The following is an 11674-nucleotide window of genomic DNA, read 5'->3' on the forward strand; positions in this document are numbered from 1 at the left end:
TTTTAAAATTAATTGCATGCCATTTATCAACACAAGCCATCCAGCATTTAATATGATATTCTAATATCGATCTATCTTATTGCACTGTGCAACAGTGTCTCAAACAAGTGTCTCACAGCAGCCGCTGAGCAAACGCACATAGTAATGTTATAACATTTTCAACACACTCAAGTGTATCTAATATGATAAACAGAGCTGCGTTATCTCATACTCATGACCGGAAAAATGGAAGCGGCGCTGGTGACTGTGTCATAATAAAAGTTCCGCTGCTCGTGAGGTGTGTGTTGTGCAATCTCTCCAGCCACCTCGTTCAGTTCCCACAACACTCGGTCCTGCTCTGCTTCATACAAGAGTAACGTTAATAATCTCATCCATGAACATGATTTCTTCCCGAGTCCAATCTCTATTCTTTTGCACCGTCCGTTGAGGTGAAGACCACATGTCCCAAGATTCCGCTCTCAAACCTGGCGTCATCAAGCTACGCCTTTGTTTTGAAATAGGCCTCTAGCGACCTCTAGCGGACAGAATTATTACATATTGCACCTTTAACCATAGTGTTTTATCTGACTCTATGTACAAGATAAGCTCTGTAAAATGTAAATAAAATGATGAATCAAATCTTAAATTAAAAACTTTTCTTTCTCTGTTCCACTCTCTACAGGTCCTCCTGTCCCAGGAGATGTGCAGGTTCAACTGACGCCCGGTCGCTCTATCGATCTGGCGGTGTATTGGCAGTCAGTCCGTGGCGCTGACGCATATATTGCTGTGAGCTCAACGGGCCAGAACTGCAGCTCCTCAGTCCTCTACTGCATTATCAGTCCCCTCAGCTGCAGCCAGAACCACAGCATCATCGTCGTAGCATCGAACGAGGCCGGAACCAGTGACCCTTCAAACCCAGAGGACCTTCTGACCTGTATAATTTTACTCACACTTGAATGCACACATGAAAAAGCACACATACATATTAATATAGAGTTGTGCAGTTGGTTGTCATCTTCTTTGAATCATTTTCAGTCCCATGTCCTCCTGACTCGGTATGGATTGAGGAGGTGACCACAGGGAACTGCTCCGTCATGTGGTCAGAGGTTCCGTGGGTGGATTACTACATCGCCTATGTGAAGAGCGACGATGGCTTAGAGGAACACTGCAACACCAGCAGCACGGCCTGCTACTTCCAGTGCAAGTGCGGATACACGTACCTCTCGACCGTATTTGCTTACAACCAGGCCGGGTCCAGTCCACCAGGACATGAAGTCAACTATACTACAAGTTTGTACTATACACAGATAGATATATATATATATATATATATATATATATATATACTGTACTGCTATACAAATAAAATGTTTTAAATGAAAATAAAATATGAGAAACTTCTTTCTCTCTGTCCTCAGTCCCATGCTGTCCAGAGGATGTGTCCGTGTCACTGATTTCCACAGAAACTTTAGAGATCTCATGGTCAGCAGTTCGAGGAGCTGAGTTATATGAGACGATCGCTGCCGACAGGAAGCGAATGGATCCACTGCAACGACACGGCTCCTGTGTGCGCGCTCTCTGATCTCACCTGCGACAGTCTGTACAGTGTGGTGGTGCGGCCCTGCAGTGAGATACAGGGATGCAATAACACCTGTAGTGCACATACACGCCGGACAGGTACACACATACAAATGCTCATTTGCACATGAGTGCAATATGCCTCATACAAAACAGTACCATGGTAATACCATGTTTTGTTGTACATTTGTGCATAGTAGTACCATGGTTTTATTTTGGAAGTACTTTGAGTACCATGTAAATACAATACTACTACTACTACTACTACTACTAATAATATTAATAAAAGTAATTATTATTATAATAATTATTATTATTATTGTAAGTACTTCCTAAAAATACATGGTATAATAATAATAATAATAATTATAGGGATATTTGTTGTATATTGTTATATATTGTGCCTTTAAAGGTAGATTCTTAATGCAATTTACATTAAAAAATGATACTAGTGTGCAATATACCATATATGAAAAAAGTACCATGGTAATACCTTGTTTTGTTGTACATTCGCTAGAGCAATACCATTGTATTTTTTGAACCAGGCATATACAATAATAATAATAATAATAATAATCATTATAATTATCATTATTGTTTCCTTTTATTATTATTATTATTATTATTGTATTCACATGGTACTCAATTTACTTCCAAATATACCATGTTATAATAATAATTAGTATTATTGTTATAAATATTAAACATATTTGTTTTTATATATAGTGCCCTTTTTAGCTTTTTAATGCACTTTACATTAGAAAACAAAAAGACAAAATATACATATAGTAAGGAATACTTTTAAAAATGATAAACAAAAAATATATATAATTATAAAACAATATTAAGAGTTAGAAAAAAAGAGAAATTAATAATAATAAAACAACAACACAAATTTTAAATAAAGGCGTAGTTTTTGTTAATAAAAATGCGACATAGTTTTTGTTAATAAAAATAATTTTAAACAAACACAAAAAGTTAAATAAAGGCTTTCCTAAAAAAAAAAAACTAATAAAAAAATGTAATGGAGTTAAAAGCTCTGACAAAAAAAAAATGTGGAACCAAATCATGAAAAGACTTATTAAATGGCACATTCATTTGTACCATGGTATATTTCAAAGTACCACAGAATTGCCATAGTATGTGATACCATCACTGTAACATGGAATCCATTTTTATGAAATGCTGCTTCGTTCTCTTTCAGCTCCCTGTGCCCCTGTGATCCTCAACGTGACTCAGGTGAACTCTTCCACAGTGGAGGTGTTCTGGACAGCTACAAACACTCAGGCCAACTACAGCGTGATCGCCATGGGTCACAACGACGGAGTCACTTGCTCGTCCAGCGGCACTTCCTGTTACCTCAGCGTGTCCTGTGGATCTGTATATGAGGTCAGCGCCTACGCTACCACCACAGCAGGACAGAGTCTTCCCAGCTACTCCATTCCCCTGGAAACAGGTGCAGTAATGAAGATGGAAAACATCTGGAGACAGATATTCATAGTTGAACATGGTCAAGAGATAGTTAAAATGTCTCCCCTCTCTCTCTCCAGGACCCTGTTGTCCAGAAACTCTGACTGTTGAACAGGTGACCCAGTCCATGACGAACGTCACATGGTCGCATGCACCAGGGGCGGGGTCCTATGTCACAACTTTGACATCCCCCAGAGGTAATGCCAAATGTCACACCATGGACACCCACTGCCTGTTGGGATGCATCACATGTGGCACCAGCTACAATGTGTCGCTGGAGGCCTTCAGCATTACTGGACATAAAGCAGAGTGCAGTTACCATGGTTTCTCCTCAAGTGAGTTAAGTGTTTTTCTCATGACAGAGTTATCATATGCAACTGGTTAATGATCATTTACTCTAGCAGGTGCTTTTGATTCAACCTTTTTCTCTTTTTCTATTTATATTTTAAAACCCACCAAACTTGAAAAATGATTCTGCTCTTATTTAAAAAAAAAAAAAAAAAAAAAAAAAAAACTATTATGATCATAAATATCAATGGTATTCATAAAAATATTAATATTTGTTTTTATATATAGCACTATTAAAGGTAGCTTCTCAATGCACTTTACATAAGAAAACAAAAAGACAAAAAACAAGATATGAAAGAAATTTAATAAAGAAATAATTAAAATAAAATAATATTAATTAATTTAAAACAAACAAAAAAAAAATTAAAAGTCAAGCTTTCCTGATCAAAAAAATAATAATGTGATGAGGTATAAACAATTCAAAACTCTGACAGATAATGTGACATTTTGTTATCTAGAGTCTTTAATAGTGATATTTAAAATGAAAAATAAAGTCCCATACTCGGAATTTGCGCTCTGCATTTCACCCATCCAAGTGCACACACACAGCAGTAAGTATTTAACACACATACACCATGAACACACACCTGGAGCAGTGGCGCCTGGGGAATGATTAGGGGTAAGGGCACCTCAGTCATTTCTTGTCGGTATTGAGAATCGAACTGACTCTCTAACCATTAGGCCACGACTGCCCTAAATGGGCCTCATTCAGGAAACAACAAAAATACATAAAAAAAGTTATGTATGCCATATACAAAAAAGTATATGCATGGTGGAAAAAAAAGAAAACTTATGATGGGAAGGGAAAAAAAGCAACTCAAGTCATTATTTCGAGATATTAAGTCATTATTTTGGCATAAGTCATTATTTCAACATAATATCTCGTTATTTCGAGATATTAAATTGTTATTTCGAGACATTAAATTGTTATTTCGAGATATTAAATCGTTATTTTGAGATATTAAATCGTTATTTCGAGATATTAAATCGTTATTTCGAGATATTAAGTCGTTATTTTGACAAAAGTCGCTATTCCAACATATCTCGTTATTTCGACATAATACCTCGTTAAGTATGAATTAGTAGAAAAGTATGGATTAGTAGAATATCCAGTGTTATGAAAACTACATAGAATGAACACCTATAGGGCATTTATGACAACCTTTTACGGTAATATGTAGCATTTATGGGCTACATAAATTTAATAAAGGTTAGCCTGGAATGAATGCAAATTCCCACGATAAACCTCTGGGATTTTGGAGCACTAACTTGTAACAGTACGTCAACATAACTACAATGTGTTCTTTAATTGATTCCCTGTCTTATTCTGCCATCTCGTGGCTAATATCGAAAGAGAAAATGTTGCTATCGTCACTTAGTGTAAATAGAATAGAAACACTCGTTAGGCAGTTTATTTTCACTTTTAGAACATTATTTTCATTTTTATTGAAAATAAATGCATTTCTGATGTGAAACGTGATGGGAAAATAGAGAAGAGCGAGCTCGGCAAAAGGCGGATTTGACACAAAAAAAATATAAATCAATCATAAAACCATTCTTACATAAAGTGTCACATTCAATTCAATATAAACATTCTTAATTAAAGGGATAGTTCACAATTCTGTCATCATTTACTCACACTCAAGTTGTTCTTAACCTGTATGAGTTTCTTTCTTCCGCTGAATGCAAAAGAAGATGCTTTGAAGAATTTTGGTAACCAAACAGTTGGATCAGCGATTGACTTAGACATAGTATTGACATAGTATTTTTTTTTTTTTCATACTATGGAAGTCAATGGGGACCAGCAACTATTTGGATACCAGCATTTTTCAGGATATCTTCTTTGTGTTCAAACAGAACAAAGACTCATACAGGTTCAGAACAACTTGAGGATGAGTAAATTATGACAGAATTTTTACTTTTGAATGAACTACCCCTTTCAGAATGGATTTATAAATAATTTACGCAGAAATTTGTTCAGAGCCTTGGAACAAATAAGCACACTTAATTTCTGCATCTTCCACATCTCATTTTCTTTATCTGTGACCTCTCTCAGGCGCGTGTTGTCCATCCAGCGTGAAACTCTACCGCATGGCTAACAACACTCTGCGGGTGTACTGGCGCTCTTCTCCCGGCCTGTACAACTACACAGCCGACCTGTACGGCACCAGATCCAACTACACCTGTAGCACCACACAAGGAGCGACCGGATGTGACGTCTCCGACATCATGTGTGGGGAAGTGTACACTGTCATGGTCGCTCCCTTAACACAGGAGGGTTCGAAGGTCACATTCTGCCCCAGAAAACTCTACTCAGGTATGAAAAGATGTTGATTCATCTTCCAAAGACCTAGAAAATCATTGTAAATGAAAAATAATATTTTAATATTGTATAATGACAAAATATCATTTAAAAGATAAATTTACATTTATGCATGGCAGATGCTTTTATCCAAAGCGACTTGTACTGCGTTTAAGGAGCACATTTTATCAGTTCTTGCTTTCCCTGGGAATCAAACTCATGACCTTGACGTTGTTAGCGCTTCAGTTACAGGAAGCCATTTCAAATGAAGGCTAGAGGCTACAAGCAAACTGTATATAGACTGACTTCCATGTTTCATTTTCTTTCAGTATCCTGCTCTGGAAACACAGTGGGAATGGGTGTGTATATATATTAATATTTACTAAAAATATATATAGCTCTCCTAAGCACGTTCCTTATGTTCCTATTTCTGTGTATCTGCAGTGATCTATCGAGGCCGGAGGAGCGTGGACTAGAACCCTATTGTGAGTTATTGTGATCGCACATAAATTATGAACGTTTACATAACTGTCATCAATAAACACGCACAGATGCAGAGTCTCATGGGACAGATTTACCCCGGGCATTTGAAACTGGAGGCCTTTATGTCCACCATAAGATAAAGCATATCATGTTAACGTGGACATCTCAGAAAGGTTTACTGCTGTACAGTTGGTGACAATAAAATATGACACTTGCACTCTTCAGAATCCAGGGGCCAGTTGTATAAACTGCTAAGACTAGTCTTACAAGTTAGTCATAATTTTTTTTTCTTTAAGACTGTTCATAACTTTCTTTAAGTCAGTTACATAAAAATGTAGATTGATTTTATTTGATACTAAAAAAGTACCCCTAACTAACCTAGTTGGTCATACTAATTCTTAAAACACAGATCATTTATAAAATGTACTTAGAGTGTGTGTACGCTAAAATTAATCACATGTACGCACATTGGAGAAATTATCATAAGATGAAAAGTAGAATGGTTTCTACTCAACATGTTATAAATGAGGGCCACAGTCTTAACATAGTAGCTATGTTTATGCAACTGGCCCCAGATGTACATCTTAGTCAAAACGTCTTCAGATTTGACAGATAAAGTGACAGGTGTTTTGTTACTTGTCTTGAAAAATTTCTTGTAACCTACAATCTATCAAAAATATGTTCATGTCACCTGAAAAAATCAAAATATTTTTTAAAAGAAATCCTATTTTTATTAAGTATATGAAACAAAGTACAAAATAGTTTTTATACGACCTTCAATTGCTGGTGTTTTTAAAGTAAATGAATCATATTTGTGTATTAGTGAGAAAAACTGAAAATACAAGAATCATCGAAGAATGAGAATTATAAACCAACTTTCTCTCTCTCTCTCTCTCTCACACACACACACACACACACACACACACACACCTTGCGGACGTATTCAAACCCCTTCTTTTTTTCACATTTTGTCATGTTGCTGCCTTATGTTAAACTACTTTAAATTACTTTTTTTCCACATCAATCTACTCCTACACTTGAAATTTAGCTCCGGAGCATTTCAATTTCACTTGTAGATGTTACTAAACTTCAAGTGGAGTTAACCTGTTGCAAATTCAATTGAATGGGTATGATTTGGAAAGGCACACACCTCTCAATAAAAGGTCTAACAGCTGAATATGCATATCAGAGCAAAACCAAGCCATGAGGTCAAAGGAACTGCCTTTGGGCTCAGAGACAGGACTGTAAAAAGACACAGATCTGGGAAAGACTACAAAACAAATTTTTTGATCTGATAATCCAATGGCTCAGTGAGGCCTGCATTGAGAGCAAGTTAACTTAGATTTTCAAATGCCCAGATTTAGGTACTAAAAGGTACTAAAAACATATTTAAAACAGTTCATGTGACTACAGCGGTTCAACCTTAATGTTACGAAGCAACGAGAATACTTTTTGTGCACCAAAAAAACAAAATAACAACATTATTCAACAATATCTAGTGAAGGGTGATTTCAAAACACTGCTTCATAAAATCACATCTTTGGCAGTTTGAGATCATTTGATACATGCTCCGAACCACTGATTCGAAACAAAAGATTCATAAAGCTTCGAAGCTTCATGAAGCAGTGTTTTGAAATCACCCATCACTAGATATTGTTGAATAAAGTTGTTATTTTGTTTGGGGGTTTTTTCGTGCACAAAAAGTATTCTCGTCACTTCATAACATTAAGCTTGAACCACATAGTCACATGAACTGTTTTAAATATATCTTTAATACCTTTCTGGGCGTTTGAAAGTCTAAATGAACTTGCTCTCACGAAGGTCGAAGGTCTTACGGGTGTGGAAAGACATGAGGGTGAGTATTAATGACAGAATTTTCATTTTTGGGTGAACTAACCCTTTAGTTAATGGTTTGAATGCTTGTGCAATGTACTTATTTCAGTTTTTTCCTTTTTAATAAATTTGCAAAGTTGTCACAGATCTGTTTTTTGCTTTGTCATTATGGTATATGGGGTGTAGATTGATGTGGAAAAGTAATTTAAAGTAGTTAAACATTAGGCAGCAACATAACAAAAAGTGAAAAAAAATGAAGGGGTTTGAATACTTTTGCAAGGCACTGAAAAAAAAAAAAAATATATATATATATATATATATATATATGTGTGTGTGTGTGTGTAGCATGGTTACATGAAACTAAAGAGGATCTTGTACTTGACGTGACATGAATGATGTATAGGCCATATATATTTTCAGTGTGTATATGATCAAAGTTGAGCCACCCACAAATATCTGGTTCTCATGTCTTTTTGTCTTCTGTTAAAAGGCACAGATGAAAGCAGATGGAGCTCTGACGTCATCAACACAGACAACAGCGCATTCTCTTCTCACCGCTTTCATCTTGCCACATTCTTAATGTTTGCCAGAAATAGCAGTAACAATTGGCTCAATGTGAAAATGTAATTGTATCTTTAAGAACAAGTGAATACAAAAAATATATATTTCAATCAAATTGTTAACCATTTCTAAATGTGTCATATTTTTTATATACACATGATGTTTTGCATTTATACTGTAATTTTCTAATATTCATATCATGCCATGAAGCCCAAATGTTTACATCTCCAGAAATGAATGAGTAATGTCATAATGTCACAAGAAAAATTGATCTTGCAAGTGATTCAAACAACACATTAAGCATTTATAGGAAGTCCCCTAAGCAGCAAGCCTCCAAAGGAGTGGACCAGTGTCATGTTTGTTACATAGGGCGGACCTCTTGTGAAGTAGGTTATCGAGAAATATGAACAGCACAAGTTTCAGGTATAGTGTCTGCCCCAGGTCATATGTGTCCTTTGGATGATCTATTACATTGAATTTGCATAATATGTATGTTTTCTTATGGCCTACAGCCTGAGAACCTTGATACAATAGCAGCCTTTAGCACTCTTAATAAACAGCATGAAGCATTACGTATTGAGAATATTTTTTTTTTTTAACATTTCAGTTTTCTTAAATATTTTTCAACATTTTCCAGATACACACTGCCCTCCAAAAGTTTGGAAACGCCCTAGAAAAGTGGGGTTTTGGACAATATTGGCATGAATCCTTTTTCATTTGTGATAATTTTGCATTGATAAGGGACAACACAAACTATGAAAACATATTTTATTACATAAACAGTTTACACATAGAAAAAACTTAAATTTTCGATTCATCAAAATATCCACCATTAGCAGCTATCTGACCTAAACTAGGTTCTTAATTGGTTCATTGTATTCTAAGCTCATTATGAAATAAATGTTTTTCTCTAGTTCATGTTGGCCACAATTATTGGCACCCAATTATCGCAGCGTCCTTTTCCCAAGATAACAGCTCTAAGTCTTCTAAAAAGCCTGATGAGTTTGGAGAACACCTGACAAGATATCAGAGACCATTCCTTCAAACAGAATCTCTCCAGATCCTTCAGATTCCAGCTCCATGTTGGTGCTTCTTCTCCTCAGTTCACTTCACTCATTTTCTTTAGGGTTCAGGTCAAGGGACTGGGATGGCCATGGCAGAAGCTTCATTTTGTGCTCAGTGACACTTTTTTGTGTTGGTTTTTATGTTTGTTTTGGATCACTGTCCCGATGGAAGATCCAATCACGGCCCATTATTGGATTTTTTAGCAGAAGCAGTCAGGTTTTGATTTTTATCTGTTAGTATTTGATAGAATCCATGATACCATGTATCTGAACAAGATGTCCAGGACCTCCAGCAGAAAAACAGGCCCACAACATTAAAGATCCAGCAGTATATTTACCATGGGCATGGGGTACTTTTATCCATGTGTGCACCAAATCCATCTGGTGGGTTTGCTGCCAAAACGCTCTTTTTTTAGTTTAACCATAGAAGCCGGTTCCGTTTGAAGTTCCAGTCATGTCTGAATATGCTGGAGATTGTTTCTGGATGAGAGCAGAGGATTTTTCTTGAAACCCTCCCAAACAACTTGTGGGTATGGTGCTGTTTGATCATTTTTTTAGGCTTTCTGAGACTCAAGACTCAACTAATCTCTGCAATTCTCCAGCTGTGGTCCTTGGAGAGTCTTTGGCCACTCAAACTTTCCTCCTCACCACGCATTAGGACAATTTATACACATGTCCTCTTCCAGGCAGATTTGTAACATTTTTAGTTGATTGGAACTGCTTAATTATTGCCCTGATAATGGAAATGGGGATTTTCAATGCGTTAGCTTTCTCTATTTTGTAAAGCTCAACAATTTTTGCTGCACATCAGAAATATATTCTTTGGTTTTTCTCATTGTGATGAATGATTAAGGGAATTTGGCCTTTGTGTTTACACATATTTGTACTTCTGTGGAACAGGAAGTCATGGCTGGACAATTTAATGCGCCTAGTCACCCTGGTGTGCTAAAAAATGTGAATATGAATGGGAATATACTTCAGAGAAAATTTACTAGGGAATTTCTAGGGGTGCCAATAATTATGGCCAACATGTATTGGAGAAAAACATTTATTTCATAATGTGAGTTTCCCCCCCACTTTCATTGTTCTACTTTGATGAAAGGTTAGAATTTTGTGAATTTTTTGAATGAAAGAGCTAAAGGGTAAACAATGCAGATTTATTTTCACAGCCTCATATTTACTAAGGCTGCCAATAATTGTGGAGGGCACATATATATATATATATATATATGGTATTATGTGCATTTTTATGGGCTGCTAAGCTAACACATTAATTGTTCAGACTGACTAAATATGTTTAACAATATTTCATTTATTAAGCACAGTTATTGCGCAGTCACACACATTTATCAGTTGATGATGCAGAAACTTTTTCTGTATTTGTAATGAAGATAGACATGAGCCTCTGTATATCTTTGTATCTATCTAATGGCATCTATTTATAAATGAAATCCAGATGGGAAACTTTATCATTTAAGCTGCAAAATACCTCAATGTCATAGCATCACACACAAACATATCTACGTCATGAACATATTGTTCTTGAGCTGTTATCATCTCCTTCATGAAAACCAACACACCGGAGGATATTATATTCTCTTACATAACACCATATTTAGTGGCACTTGCTAAGATCAGCACTGAACACACCCTAAACCATAAATATTAAACCTCAGTAACTCATCTTCAACCATCTGCATGGGCATGAGTGATACCTCAAATCAGGTGAAAACATTTCATAGATTTACAGTGAAGACCAGAATATCATAACGGCGTGTCTATTTATACCAAGTTCAAATAGCCCACCTTGTTGGCAGAGGGTATTTACACTAACTCCGCCCACCATTGTCTGATTGAGCCACAGAAAATTACAAAAGACATCCTGCTGATAACAGGAGCAGTGGTGTGGAGAGTAAGGCCGGTGGCATTAGTTTTTGATGCAACTGACCCAAGTTCGAATTCGTCTTTCTCCAAACTCATTCTCTTCATTTTCCCATCACATATCAGCTTGGAGAGGCATTTATCTTTAAATAAAACTAAGAATATATTTGAAAAG

At 36.1% G+C, this 11674-nt stretch overlaps 1 protein-coding gene across 1 annotated transcript in view; it reads left to right on the forward strand.

Moving 5' to 3' along the window:
* Positions 1 to 9126, forward strand: part of fndc7a (fibronectin type III domain containing 7a) — a 16011-nt gene extending 6885 nt beyond the window's left edge. Inside the window, 10 exon segments of the mRNA XM_048162536.1 lie at positions 662 to 913; positions 1015 to 1269; positions 1398 to 1504; positions 1506 to 1656; positions 2762 to 3013; positions 3108 to 3362; positions 5432 to 5692; positions 6007 to 6036; positions 6122 to 6162; positions 8484 to 9126. Of these exon segments, the coding sequence (XP_048018493.1) occupies positions 662 to 913; positions 1015 to 1269; positions 1398 to 1504; positions 1506 to 1656; positions 2762 to 3013; positions 3108 to 3362; positions 5432 to 5692; positions 6007 to 6036; positions 6122 to 6153 (1595 nt within the window). The 3' untranslated portion in view covers positions 6154 to 6162; positions 8484 to 9126.
* Positions 9127 to 11674: the final 2548 nt, after the last annotated feature.

This window comes from Megalobrama amblycephala, linkage group LG17 (assembly GCF_018812025.1).
Source record: "Megalobrama amblycephala isolate DHTTF-2021 linkage group LG17, ASM1881202v1, whole genome shotgun sequence".
NCBI lineage: Eukaryota > Metazoa > Chordata > Actinopteri > Cypriniformes > Xenocyprididae > Megalobrama > Megalobrama amblycephala.